Source organism: Calliphora vicina, chromosome 3, assembly GCF_958450345.1.
Source record: "Calliphora vicina chromosome 3, idCalVici1.1, whole genome shotgun sequence".
Lineage (NCBI taxonomy): Eukaryota > Metazoa > Arthropoda > Insecta > Diptera > Calliphoridae > Calliphora > Calliphora vicina.
Genome location: NC_088782.1, coordinates 57607230 through 57622923, shown reverse-complemented (window position 1 = coordinate 57622923; position 15694 = coordinate 57607230). Strand labels below are relative to the sequence as shown.

General features: G+C 30.2%; 1 protein-coding gene across 2 annotated transcripts in view; it reads left to right on the top strand.

Annotated features, from left to right (window-relative positions):
- The window catches only part of LOC135953223 (uncharacterized), a 58695-nt gene that overhangs the window by 17220 nt on the left and 25781 nt on the right, over positions 1-15694 (top strand). For both annotated transcript variants that reach the window (XM_065503004.1, XM_065503005.1), the window contains exon 3: positions 14048-14279. In XM_065503004.1, coding sequence (XP_065359076.1) covers positions 14048-14279 — 232 coding nt within the window. The remainder of the gene's footprint in view (positions 1-14047; positions 14280-15694) is intronic.

Genomic DNA, 15694 nt, shown 5'->3' with positions numbered 1-15694 from the left:
AATAACATAATTTTTTTTATCCAAAGGGCACGGATTAGTCCTATTTTTAAACATACCTATATTCTCTTGTTTACACTCTATCGATATCAAACATTAATCTGTCATCAATAAATCAATGTTAAAAACATCATATTTTTGTTGCTGTAAAGTTGGCAAAATCACATAAATATTTTTTAATTACCTTTCTAGAATTTCGAGATTGTTTACAGTCGTTATATACAACATTGACTTATAATATAGTATTGAAAATATCAATCACCTGTGCTGTGTCGCAATAATTCCATATAAAACCACTGTATTTTCCACACGTTGACAGTTTATTTAAAATATCACGTAACAATAAACCTCGTAAAGATTGCAATCTTTTTGCAGTTGACAGACGGTTCTTTGATAATAATAAAAAAAAACGCCAATGAAAACGAAAACAACAACAGTAAAAAAACACATTATATTGTAGATTTATGCAAATGGTATAAGCTTTCCTTTTCATAAGGGAGCACGCTTAGCAATCCAAACGCACAGCAGGCCATTAAATAAGTACTGCCAGGCAACCAAGCAACAGCCAGTCAAATCAAATGTGTTCAACAAGACAAACACAATCATTAAGCATTCAAATTGGATTAATGGCTTATGATTGATTGGTAGTAAGATCGATAAGTGGACAGATGGATGGTTTCCTTTCCACTTGATTAAGCTGTTAGAGTCCCCCAACTTTATGTATCCATATGTTATGGTTATTAATTTGATTCTAAAGTCGGTTACAATATATTATTAATTTTACTTATATTGTTGATCAACCTTGGTAATTTTATATTTTATTTAATTAATTCCGTTTTTTTTTTTTGTTTGTTTGTAGTATTAATATTGTTGTTATGTGCAACAGTTTTCAATTACATTTCAGTTAAATGTCATAATTAAAAGGAAATAAAATTGAAACAGATTTTTAAACGTTTCTTTTTTTGGATCATTATAATTTCGGTGGCTTGAAAGTAAATTTGCAAAGGAAGCCTATGCATAAAAAGTATTTATATTTAGTTAGAGCTCGTCCGAAGATTGGTTTTTGGATTAGACCAAAAATTCGGTTTTATCCAGTATTCGGTATTATTGTAAGGAGTGAGATCCAAAAATTTTAACATACATAAATGTTAATAAACAAGTAAGAGAGGGAATCTTATATACCCTTCACCAAATTTTACTTCAAAATAAAAATTTTAAATATTTTTAGCCATAGAGAACATAGAGTGGAAACTAGAAAAAAATTCAAACAAAAAAATTACTCAAAATAATCACACATACGAGTGTTGTTTTTGTTTTCACATAGTTTTTTATACTGAAACATTCTCACCACTTAGGTTTCTGACAACTGAGTTAGGTATTTGACAGGACAGTTTCCGCTCTATGTCTATTCTCTATGTTTTTGGGTAAATACACTTTTTTTTCATTTTATTGAAAAAAAAAAAAATTGTGTTGTTAAATTTTTCGATTTGTTTTTTAATTTTTTTAAAATTTTTTTTTTTAAAATTTTTTTTTTTGGTTTTTTAATTTTTTATTAATATTTAGCTAAAAAAAAAACTTTTTGTGAAAAAAATTCGGGTTAAAGAAAATTTTTTCCGATTTTGACCCATTGTAGGTCCAACTTACTACGGTCTTCGTTGTTGCAAAGGTCTTTGAAATATCTGTCATTAGATATCCATATTGTCTATATTAAGGACTTAGTAATCTAGATATAGGTCAAAATAGGTCAAAAATCGAGGTTGTCCTGGTTTTTGTCCGATTTTCTCGATTTTAATTAGCAACCGAGTCGGAAGAATTCAGGAGATATTGATGTATGAATCGAGTATGTAAGTTATTTGGGGGCTTCGGAAAGTTGATTTCAACAGCCAGACATGGCTTAATCGACTCCGCTATCTATAGGGATCCAGAATATATATATTATAGGGTCGAAAAATGATATTGTGGAAATTACAAACGGAATGACAAACTATTATATACCCTTCTCACGAAGGTGAAGGGTATAAAAAGAAACCACTAATCCTACAGTTTTGATATTTTTTTTATTTGATTGAAATGTTTATTACAACTTACAAAAAATATTATTTTTATAGTTCTAATCAATAGTGATGAATTTATGAACCTTTTCCGGAAACCATTCCATTAAGGTTTTTATAGTGCATTCTGTCACTTTGTTCGAACAGGTGGTCCTTTTGGACACCTTCTTTGTGTACTTCAATTATTTTTTAACAAGAGCCCAATATCTCTCCACTGGCCTTAGCTCCAGGCAGTTTGGAGAATTTGCCTCTCTTGGTACAAATACCACATTATTGTTCTTGTACCACTCAAGACCTTTCTTTCCATAGTGACAGGATGCCAAATCAGGCGAAAAATATGTGGGACACATAAGGAAGTCTTATGAATGGAAGCATCCTCTTGATGTAAATTTCGGTATTTATAGAGCTGCAACTGCATATTGCTTGTCATACCAAGAACTTTTTGGGAACATTTTCTGCTTTTGGGTCCTAAACTTTTCTACAACATCAGCAACATAAAAATATTGACCCCGAAGCTGCGAAAAATTTTCCAGATCATACGTTTCGTCATCCATTATACAGCAGGTATATTTTTTTTATAAAATTTGACTTCAACTTCCGTGCTCTGTTTTTGGCCTCTAAATTTTTAGCAGAGTTCCTGTCAGGAACTTTTTGAGCCTTGTATGCTTTTAAACCAAAATTAGCTTTAAATTTTCGTACCAAATAGTCCGAGTACTGAGCTAATCGGACTGCTTTCCTACCGGATGTGTTAGAAGCTCTTTTGAAAATGCTTTCTATTTATTTGCTTTAGAAACATCATGTGGACCATTCCTTCTACCTGAACCAGGTTTTCTATCAACGGTCAAGTTCTTACGATACTGTTTAATAGCATTGGAATCAGTTTGACGGCACATCTTTGATTGTTTGGCCAACTTTTTGTAGGACCAAGTTGGGTTTTGTTGAAAATATTTAATAATTTTAGTACGCACCTTTTTCTGGTAACTCATTTTAATTAAATTAACAACAAATGAATATAATTGACATTAAACATAATAACTGACATGCCCTTCAAAGGTAACTTGATCAAAATAAAAATCAAATAATACTTGGGTTAAAAGTTTTAAAGAAAAACGTTTGTTAGGGTTTTTCCGATCTCACTCCTTATATGAACCATACGCAATACTTTGATGGTGAACATTCAACCTGACATTTTAAAATTCTAAATCATTGTTATTCTTTAATAAAAGTTTCGGTTTCCGTATTCGCCCAAATTTTGACCGAATACTGATACTGCAAGCCGAATGTCAAAAAAGTAAACAAACAAATGAAAAAGTAAACAAATTTCCGGCGAAGTTGTTTTTAAGTAATTTAATTTTTTAAACATATTTAACAATTAAAAAATGGTTAAATAAAGTGAATTATATCTTTCTCAAATTGAAGAGGAATAATGTCTGCTTGACTTGTGGCAAATGTTAATTGAGTAAACTAAATTGAGTACCTATGTGTGAAAACTAAATTAATTACACAATTAAAATTAAATTGAGACAATTAAGAATGCCTAATCCAAAACCGAATAATTCGGTTTTTAAAGAATGTAGTCGGTAAGCTTGCTGTTTATCTATGTAATGTTAGAGGATATATACATAAGTGGTTAAGTAGATTTAGGGGACACTGGTCTATGGATCGAACGATACATTATAAGCTCAATTCAAATATTTGTGCCCTCTCTTTTCAAAATCTTCCAAATGTTTCCAAGCTTCCACAGTTAAATTCCCTAAAATTATAGAATCGTTCAAAAATCACTTAAAATGCCCGCACAATTGTGTGTGCTAAACTATTAAATTTACACGTAAAAATGCATTTTGATTTGAGTATTAAACTCTAGAAGATCATTAACCATTAATGCCGACTATTAACAGCTATTGTCACGTTTTCTGTGTTTGTTTTTTATTTTTTATTTCTGTGTATTTTTCCCTTATTATTTTTGTTTCGAATATATTGGAGACAAAGTAAAATGAAAATTAAAATAATTTTGCAATCTACAATTCATATACAGCATTTTCGTTACGTGTATGTATGTAAATTAAATGTATGTATACTAAATAATAAACCTATGAATAAATGACAAAACTTTACAGTGGAGGGCGAAAGTGTAGTAGTTGTAGGCTCATCTTTTGAGGCCAACAACGAATCAAGCCAATATCGGATACTCTGTTCCAAAGTAAAGTGTATCCCAGAGAGAGATGCATGCCTTTAGGAAAATAAATTCATTTTTAACAATTTTTAATTTTTTTTTTATTTTTGCCAAAAAAACATCGATTTGGGACCATAGTGCACTGGCCTTAGCACCAGGCAGTTTAGATGACTTGCATCTTTTGGTACAAATTCCACATTACTGTTCTTGAGAAGTGTTATGAATGGAAGCATCCTTTTTTGTAAACATTCCTTGATGTAAATTTCGGTATTTATAGAGCCATTTGTAACAAATGTTTGTCGCAACTGCATATTGCTTGCCATACCAAGAACTTTATGGAAAAATTTTTTTAGATCATAGTGGAAATTACTAGAGGATGCCGTTAGTATATCGAGCCATTAGCGCCAAATTATCGTAAGCGACATTTTTAAAATCTTTTTTTATTGCAGAAATTAAAATTTTATGAACCGACAGATGTTTTAGTGTTCTCAAAATATCAAAATTGTTAATAACTTCAAAAATATAGGGGGTACGATTTTATCGTAAGTCAATGTTTATATTTTACAGTAAACTAATTTTATCGTAAGCGACACACAATGGTATAGAAAAAAAAGAGGGAAATAAATCTGTAACTTATATATGGTTAGATTGGTTTGAATGTTGGTTTGAAGTGTTGTCGAGTTTAAGTTTTGAACCTGGACCTCATGGGCCCACCAGGGGCGCGACAAAGGGCCCTCAAAGAAGGACAGTTTTCCTTTATTGGACTAACAACACATGTATGTATCAAATAAAAAAAGAACTGTTTAAAAATAATGACTAAGTCCAAAGTTATGTGCATTTGAATTTAAAATTTAAAATTTTGAATTTTAAAATTTTTTGGGAAAAAATAACTTTTTCTTTTTAAGTTATCGCAAAAAATTTCTAAGAGGATGTATAAGGAATTTATACATTCTGAAAGCTAAGTTTTCATAAAATATTCTAAAGGAAAACAAATTTCAAAATTGATGTTACCGAGGGGACCAGGTCCTTTCAAAAAACACCTAATTTTTATGTAAAATAAAACTTTAGGGCAAAAATTCTCAAATCGCATATTCGATATCAAAATATAGTAACCGATTTTAGGTTGCTCAATATGTTTCTAATTACTTTGTAAAGGGTTCCGATAACCCCGACCCTGTTATGGATATTATAGCCAAAAAACTAAAAATTCCCATTTTTGGAATTTTTCAACACTTTTCCATTTTATATAGAAAAATCTACATAACTGTGAAATTTCAATTCGAAAAATTTGTATCTATGCAAAAATTCAATAGAAAAACATTTTTTGTCATATTTTTCAATAAAGTATTCCATGAATTTTTAATTGTCAAAAGTTATAAATATATTTGAAAAATAGATAAATAGCTTGAACAAAATTATATTATATCGCATCATAACATTTTTAATTCTATGTATAAATTTCAAAATAATCATAAAAAACCTTCTCCTGTAAAATTTTTGTTTTGTCGCTTACGATAATTTGGCGCTAAGAGCTCGATATAACGATTTATAAGAGCAAGAACCTGATAGTTTATTCCATAGAGAGAAAACTCGAAAAAAACTCAAACAAAAATATTACTCAAAAAAGTTACACATACGAGTGTTGTTTTTGTTTTCAAATAGTTTTTTTTTTGCTAATACATTCCCACCACTTAGGTTTTTGACAGGAGAGTTTCCGCTCTATGTCTATTCTCTATGGTTTATTCTCAATTTTGATTGAGTCAACATCAAACAGGTATATAATTCAAATGTATTCTAAACTTGTAATTTAAGTAAATTATAAAAGTGTATTTGTATAAAAACACAGAGTGATTATTTAAACTGTTTTGTAAATTTTAATACTTAATTATAATTAAATAACTATAATTTTTAAACGATTAAAAAGAATCCGGTTTATTTAAAAGAAATAAACCAAAACTTAAAAACGATAACAATACAATAACAATACGTTTAATTTGTTTTGTATGCTTTGTATACTTTGAGCATTTGTTGATAACCCATCACTGCTATATTTATCAGCAAAACTGCTCGTAAAGAAAACTCATGAAATTGAAATGCAGGCAAGCAAAAAATCACAAAAAATATTAAATGATATCACCAAAATAATTGTTGATTTCATACAAATTACATTATTTATTGTTTTAGTCAGCCCTATCTATCTGTCAAAATAGACACACACACACAAAAGTATTTACGGCGATAATAACTATTATTTCAACTGTATAAAATTATGCATTATCATTATAATACGAGTAATATTTATTCAATAATATTTTACTCGCTCGTATGCATATTAAATTGCATTGGCTGACAAATGTCATCATCGTCTTCATTATTGACACATTGTCATCATCATCATCGTTATTATTATAATTCACAGCATTATGGCCCATTGTGTCCGCATAATAATGCTTTTTTTGTGCTTTTTATTTGTTGCAATTGCAGTTTTTGCCGTCTCTTGTTATCAACCATAGTAAATATACACACATACTTGGTATTACCAATTAATTTTAATTAAATTTATCAAAAAAAATAAAATAAATAATAATAAAAATACATATTGTGTGTAATTTGTGCTTGTACATATGTGGAGCGTAGGGCCACACCCCAAATTCTAGAGTAATTAAATCTGAATCAGTTGGCATTTATACTAATTGTCATGTCTGTAGTGTAATTTTATCCGACATGGAAAATTTGCACTTTGTGTGTGTGTTTTTTTGTTGTTGTATTTATTTCAATTATATTTTATGAGACATTAACGATTAAACAAAGATTCGTAGAAAAATAATAAATATTTCTAAAAAAAAAATAACTCAGAGCTGGCGCTATATTAAAAACAAAAGATCAATATTTAAATATAATGAAGGTAACTAGTAGGGTATCCAAATTATTCGATCACACATTTAAAATTAATCAAATTATTCGAATAATAAAAATGTTTAAATAAAGCCATAAATGACATCCCTTATATAAGGACTGAGATCGAAAAAATCTTAACATACAATAAAAATGAAACCACTAAACTTACAGTTTTGATTTGTTTTTATTTGATTGAAATTATTATTATAATTTACCAAAAATATTATTTTTATAGTTCTTATCAATAGTGATGAATTTATGAACCTTTTCCGGAAACCCTTCCATTAAGGTTTTTATAGAGCTTACTGTCACTTTATTCGAACAGGTAGTCCATCTCCGTTTAAAATCGACCACACTTTTAGACACCTTTTTTGTGCTTTTTAATTCGCTTTTAACAAGATCTCAATATCTCCGCTCTGGCTTTAGCTCCAGGCAGTTTGGAGAATTTGCCTCTCTTGGTACAAATAACACATTATTGTTCTTGTACCACTCAAGACCTTGCTTACCATATTGACAGGATGTCAAATCAGGCCAAAAATAAGTGGACACATTAAGAAGTCTTATGAATGGAAGCATCATTTTTTGTGAACATTCCTTGATGGAAATTTCGGTATTTATAGAGCCCTTTGTAACAAATGTTTCGATTCTTTTGCCGCAACTGCATATTGCTTGCCATGGCCAGGAACTTTTTGGAAACATTTTCTGTTGCGTGCATCAGCGTGCATCAGCAGGAAGCTGTGAAAAATTTTCCAGAACATAAGTTTCGTCATCCATTATGCAGCAGATATATCTATATATATTCTATATATGGGGGATTTCACGTCAATTGAACCAAATTTTAAAATCGATGTCTTCCGATCGGGATGAAATTTACACCAAGGTTAGACCTATTGGATAGTAATTCAGACACAATTTTTCAACAAGATCGGTCCAGAACTCTCTGAGTTAGAGGGGGTCAAAATTTGACATTTTGGCCAAACATGTGATTTTTCTCATCCATGTAACTTATTACCTATTGATCTTAGCAAAATGTGTTCCAAATAGTTTAGGTAGCTATTTCTTCAATCTTTCGAAAAACAATAAAAAAATTTTAATATTTTTTTTCCGAAATCAAAAACTTTTTTAACTTTTTTTTCAAAATGGGCCCTTTTTTTCTTAAAATAAAGCTTAGATATTTTCCTTTCAGACCTATTTGGTGGCTTAGTGGGATGCGAGTGGGATATCTTTCAAAATAAATGTTTTGTAACTCAAAACATGCAATTCGGAAGACATCGATTTTAAAAGTTGGTTCACTTGACGTGAAATCCCCCATATAAAAAAAATGAAATGGTCCATGTATGTTATGGCATCACGTGAGAACAGCTGGAGCGATTTGGCTGATTTACCCTTCACCTTCGTGAGAAGGGTATACATAAGTTTGTCATTCCGTTTGTAATTTCCACAATATATTTTTCCGACCCTATAAAGTGTATATATTCTGGATCCTTATAGATAGCGGAGTCGATTAAGCCATGTCCGTCTGTCTGTCTGTTGAATCAATTTTCTGAAGACCCCAAATCTGGATCCAAATCTTCAATAATTCTGTCAAACATGCTTTCGAGCAGTTTCCTATTTAAAATCAGCAAAATCGGTCCAATGGCTGAAATATGAGGAAAACACCAGGACAACCTCGATTATTTACCTATATCTGGATTACTAAGTCATTAATATAGACAATATGGATATCTAATGATAGATATTTCAAAAACCTTTGCAATGACGTATATAAAACCATAGTAAGTTGGACCTACAAAGGGTCAAAATCGGATTGAAGTTGGGTTTTTTGAAAATATTTAATAATTTTAGTACGCACTTTTTTCTGGTAACTCATTTTAATCTAATTAACAACAAATGCATATAATTGACATGCTTTATAAAGGTAACTTGATCAAAATAAAAAAATCAAATAATACTTTAAAAGTTTTAATGAAAAACGTGTGTTAAGAATTTTTCGATCTCAGTCCTTAATATTTATTCTAAAATGTTATTTCTTTATGATTTTTTTATAAGATTTCAATAAATCATGGAACTATGTTTAAGCATTTTTAAATTAAAACTTTTAAGAGTTTTTGGAAGTATCAAAAGTAAATACATATTTGATTTTATTACCTATGGACTTTTTGATTACTCATTTTAGTTAAAATTAATAGACAAATAAATATGAGCGATGAATCAAATTGAAATTCTTAAAATTTTTTTTTTGAAACGTTGTCAATTTAACACGCTTTCTTGGATCTTATATATGTCATTCAAAATTAATATGAGTAATTTATTAATCTTAAATTTAGCAGAGAATTTTCTTAATATTAACCCAAATAATGTATATTTTATGGAAATACCTACAATTACTAAGAATATTTAAATAAATAAAGAACTACGCAGTTCTTTAACATATTTTATATCTTTTGCTCACTATAAAGATTTCCTTTGTTCTGCGAGGCTTTTTTTCTACCACTTTAAAATTGAATTTTTGTTTCAAAAATGTTAATTAATTCTTGTTAGCCATACAGCACGAATTATAAAATATATTCATTAGAAGCTGTGATTGTTATCGCAACCTCGGAAAACAAATCAATAAAATTTTATTTGAATACCGACATATGTGGAAATTAACTGCACGCTTAGGGAGGAAAGAAAAAAACAACAAAATATAAAATGTAGAAATGTAAAATGTTTTAAATTAGCAACAATTTGTATGGTGACAGACGGACAGAGACATTCCGATAGATAGACGGACAGACAGTTAACCATGCTCAGACCACATTGGTAATGGCAATTAGGTTTTTAGAAACTAAAGTATGCACAAATATAGTGACATACATATGTATGTAGATAGATAGATAGATACTATGTATGGTAAATGTTAATTGTTTTGTTAGTACTAACATACTTTAAAAGTGCATACTATGAAAATGTCTGGAATTTTATTAGGGTGGTGCAAAATGTGAGCTTTAAAATGATTACGGCAATACAATCTTACAAAACACAATGATGCTGGAAGGAAGTTTTAAAAATTTCCCATTTTATACCCTTCACCATTTGCGAGTCCATAAAGTATAATCTACTTTATATATGTGGGGATTTCATGTCAAGTGAACCAACTTTTGAAATCGATGTTTCCAATCGGGATGAAATTTGCACAATTAGACACAATTTTTCAACAAGATCGGCCAAGAACGCTCTGAGTTAGAGACATGTGATTTTCCTCATCCATTGTTTTTAGCAAAAATTGTCCCAAATAGTTTAGATAGCTGCTATTTATTCAATATTTCGAAAAAAAAATTGAAATAATTTTCACTTTTTTTTTTTTGCAAAATCCAACACTTTTTGCAAAATGGGCCCTTTTTTCCCAAAAGAATGCTTAGTAGGATGCATGTTTAATTTGTTTAATTTTTTTGCTCAAACGAAAGCTTAGGTCTTTTCCTTTAAGTGCTTTTTGGTCGCTAATGGTATGCGAGTGGGATATCACGCTCGTTTTGAAAAAAAGTCAGAGAGTTCTTGACCGATCTAGTTGATCTTGAACTAACCTTGGTGCAAATTTCATATCGATCGGAAGACATATATTTCAAAAGTTGGTTCACTTGACATGAAATCCACCATATAAGGACTGAGATCAAAAAATTCTTAATACAAGTATTTCATTAAAACTTTTAACCCAAGTATTATTTGATTTTTCAAAAATTAAAATGAGTGTCCTGAAAATAGTGCATACTAAAATTATTAAATATTTTCAACAAAACCCAACTTGGTCTTACAAAAATTTGGTCAAACAATCACAGGTCTGCCGTCAAACTGATTCCAATGTTATTAAACAGTATCGGGAGAAAACCTAGTTCAGGTAGAAGGAATGGTCCATATGATCCTTCTAAAGCCAATAAATAGAGATCATTTTCAAAAGAGCTCCCAGCACATCCGGTAGGAAAGCAGTCCGGTTAGGTCAGTACTGGGACTAATTGGTACGAAAAGTTAAAGCTAATGCAGATTTAAAAACATACAAGTCTCCAAAAGTTCCTGACAGGAACTCTGCTGAAAAAATTAGAGGCCAAAGACAGAGCACAGAAATTGAAGTCAAATTTTATACAACAAATGCATAATGAATGACAAAACCAGAGACCGAAAATAACGGGCTCACTTTCATTTCAATGGTAAATTCTCATTCGCAGCCATTTAAAAATAATTTTTTGTGATATATCACTGAGAGAGTGATTTATTCAATAATATTTTAGGTTTGGGGTTGAGAGAAACAGAAAAGAAGCAAACACAAATAATCTGGATGAGTGATTTATAATTTATTTTTTTCGTAAAGGTCAGCTTGTGACTTTTATTTGCGAACATGAAAAATAAATCGCAAAAATGCATTTGATGCAAATCAACGCTTAAATATATAAAATTTATCAAAAGATTAATAACAATTTAAAAAAAAATTCTCATTTCTGTTACTCAGACTTCATTACTTCATACTTATCATATTACATATTTCCATAATTTGTTAAAAAATTACTAATAATATGTTATTGTATGTAAATAAAAGAGAAAGTAACAGTTATTAAGAACAAGAACAAAGAATTGTTTATCTCACACCAAACCATTAAAAACAACAAAAACGAATAAAGGTCATACCAAACCATTTAAATAAACATCATATTTTCAATGATTTATTTTTATCACGACAATATAAATCACAATTTGAGTTTTTTGATATATGGACGAGTTATTTTCGATCTCTGGACAAAACGTATGTTATGGAAAATTTTTCGCAGCTTCCGGGTAATATTTTTATGTTGCTGATGCTCGATTGAATGTTGTAAACAAGTTTAATACCCAAAAACAGAACATTTTCCAAAAAAGTTCTTGGTATGGCAAGCAATATGCAGTTGCGTCAAAATAAGCCAAACATTTGTTACAAATGACATCAAGGAATGTTTACAAAAGAGGATGCTTCCACTCATAAGACTTCTTAATGTGTCCACGTATTTTTGGCCTGATTTGGCATCCTGTCACTATGGTAAGCAAGGTCTTGAGTGGTACAAGAACAATAATGTGGTATTTGTGCCAAGAGAGGCAAATCCTCCAAACTACCTGGAGCTAAGGCCAGTGACGAGATATTGGGCACTTGTTAAAAGAGAATTAAAGAGCACAAAAAAGGTGTCCAACGGTGTGGTAGATTTTAAACGGAACAAAGTGACAGTAAGCACTATAAAAACCTTAGTAAAAGGGTTTCCGGAAACGGTTCAAAAATTCATCACTATTGTCAGTTTTTGTAAGTTGTAATAATAATTTCAATCAAATAAAAAAATAAAAACTGTAAGTTTAATGGTTTCTTTTTATACCCTTCACCTTCGTGAGAAGAGTATATATAAGTTTGTCATTCCGTTTGTAATTTCCACAATATAATTTTCCGACCCTATAAAGTATATATATTCTGAATCCTTATAGATAGCGGAGTCGATTAAGCCATGTCCGTCTGTCTGTCTGTCTGTATCTAATGATAGATATTTCAAAGACCTTTGCAACGACGTATATAAGACCATAGTAAGTTGGACCTACAATGGGTCAAAATCGGAAAAAATATTTTTTAAACCGAATTTTTTTTTCACCAAAATTTTTTTTTTCGCTAAATATTAAAAAAAAATTTAAAAAAACAATTCGAAAATTTTTTTTCCAAAAAATTAAAAATACAAATTTGGGGAAAAAAATAAATTTTGTTTACCTAAAAATATTTAAAATTTGTATTTCAAGTAAATTTGGTGAAGGGTTTATAAGATTCGCACAGCCGAATATAGCTCTCTTTTATTAACATTTATGTATGTTAAGATTTTTTCGATCTCACTCCTTATTTGAGACGATCTATTATTTAAGCTATTGTCAAATTCTGAGATATTCAACGCGAATTCATTTTTGTTCACCATATTTTTTTGTCATATTGCTGCACCCTAATATGTGTGTACTAATTATGTCACCATAATAAAACAGTACCTCTGCGTAAATTGTAAATGATTTAGAAATCAAATACAAGGCCATGATCACTACTCTACATATAATTATATTTCAATTATTATTTTGTTATTTCTTTTAAGAAATTCCTTTAGTAAATTGATTTTTATTGAGTGTGTGTCACTCATGTCATCACTATAGTCTTGTTGAGCAACTACCTTAATTTTAATAAATTTATTTATTATTTCTCTTGTAAAATATTCAAGTTCAATATCACATGTGTGTGAAATTGTACTTGACGTTGTATTTATAAATTTTCGTTGACACGCAATCGCGTATAAATTGCCGAGTTCTTGAAACATTTTAACCATGTTTCCTATTAATATTTAATAGAAACAAATGTTTTTCTCTGCGTATTAATTTTATTATTATTTTTTAGTGCCTCTGAATTTTAAAAATTGAAAAAACGTCACATTTATCGCGTTTGTTTATTTCCGTTTAATATAAAAAATAAATGTTTGGGGTTCTCCCGATGCCAGTCTAATTGTGAAGTTCGCTTATTGCCTTAGAACTTTGTTTATCATATATTTGTCTTTTTTAAATTTAGTTTAAATATAAATAAACATAATCAATTTTTAATTTCATGATCAGCGAACACCTTTTGTTTTTCATACATTCTGTGAAATGTCAGCAAGACAAATTCATGACATTATCAATAGTAGTGAAATGTCGCAGTATTTCCATATTGTTTTTTTTTTTAAATTGGCCTCATGAAAATGCCAGCAACATCTTGATATTTCCATTTATGTATTTTGTAATTTTATTGTAACATTTCCAACTGAGAAATTGCTTATTATATTCTATCATTAGTTAGCCAACTGAAATAATTTATTTATAAATTAAATAAGAAGTCATTTATTAACTCTCTCTTTCTCTCTTTTAATTTTATTTACAGATTTGGTTCAGCCAGTAGTCAGGCATCACAAAGTAGCGGTGATATTTGCCGCATCTGTCATTGTGAAAGTGATCCACAGAATCCACTTTTAACACCCTGCTATTGTTCAGGCAGTCTAAAGTATGTACATCAGGCATGTCTACAACAGTGGCTTACAGCTTCCGAGACAAATTCCTGCGAATTATGCAAATTTCCATTTATAATGCACACAAAAATTAAACCATTTAATGAGGTATGTAATTAAAATCGTTTAACTTTGAAAGATATTATAAGAAAAAAAGTAAGAGTGCTATATTCGGCTATGCCGAATCTTATATACCCTTCACCTTTGTTGTGTACAGTGGTGGCCACCAATTTAAGACAAATACTTGAATTTTTTTCATCTACTGAATTTTAAGTGCGATAGAGCCAAAATAAATGGAACTCTAAGGGTATGAAATTTATTATTAATGTTTCTAGTTTCTGAAAAATGTTTGGAAAAATCGGTAAAACATATATGGACAAAGATATGTGGAAATACGTTGACCCACCTCAGCGAACATCCGCTTTTTATAACATGATATGACCGAAACTAATGGAACTAAAAATACGAAATTTGGTAAGAATATTTTATAATAATAAAATTATAATGATATAAATGTTGGAAAATATGTTTATTTAAAAAAAAAATTTTTGGTCAAGTTGTCGAAAAATTGTATGTGTTCGTGGTGAATATGTATGAATTGACACAGTCGAATATAACACACTTGTGTGTTAAAACAGTCCTCATGCATACATATTTGTGGAAATATTTGAAAAAATAATTGACAACTACATGAAATTTAGCAAACAATTTTTGTCTTAAATTCCTGGCCACCAGTGTATGTATGTACATTGCCCACTTTCAGCGTACAGCATCCTAAATTTATCAAGAACACAAAAAACAACAACGCCAAACGAAACAAAACACCAAAAGAAAAACAAAATACGCAAGCCAATGAAACCAACACACATCCAAACATACGTTTAATTCCCAGCGGGAAAAAATGATAGGACTTCAATTTGTAGGCCTTCTAAAAGGCATACTTACACATTCTAAAAGATCCGATACTCATTCCACCCTGCCTGCTCTTAGAAGGTGTTCAAGAAGCCCTATGAATCCCCTTCTAATAACAAGTGAGCTTGTTGGCTGCCAACAGCCCATCATAAGTAGGCCTTCTCTCAGCCCTCTAACAGCAGCGAGTATGCAAGGCCTTGGCTCGCAATGACACGCCGTGTAAAATTGAAATGATTTTGCAATGCGGCAAAATGATTTTGCAAGTCCTTGTGTCTGCAAAATGAGGCATTTAGGAAGGCCTCTTTACTGCATCTTTTTCCCGCTGGGTTGTTTAAAAAACAACAACGCCAAAAGAAACAAAACACAAATGAAAAACAAAATACGCAAAACATGCACATCCAAACATACGATTTGTTGCTGTTTTGTCAAAAAAACCAACACACAACCAAACAAACGTTTAGTTGTATAAAAAACAACAACAACGCCAAAAGAAACAAAACACAAAAAAAAAACAAAATACGCAAAGCTTGCACATCCAACCATACGTTTTGTTGTTTTTTTGTCAAAGCATGCAATACATTGTGTTTTTTGATGAAATTTTCAGAGGTTGT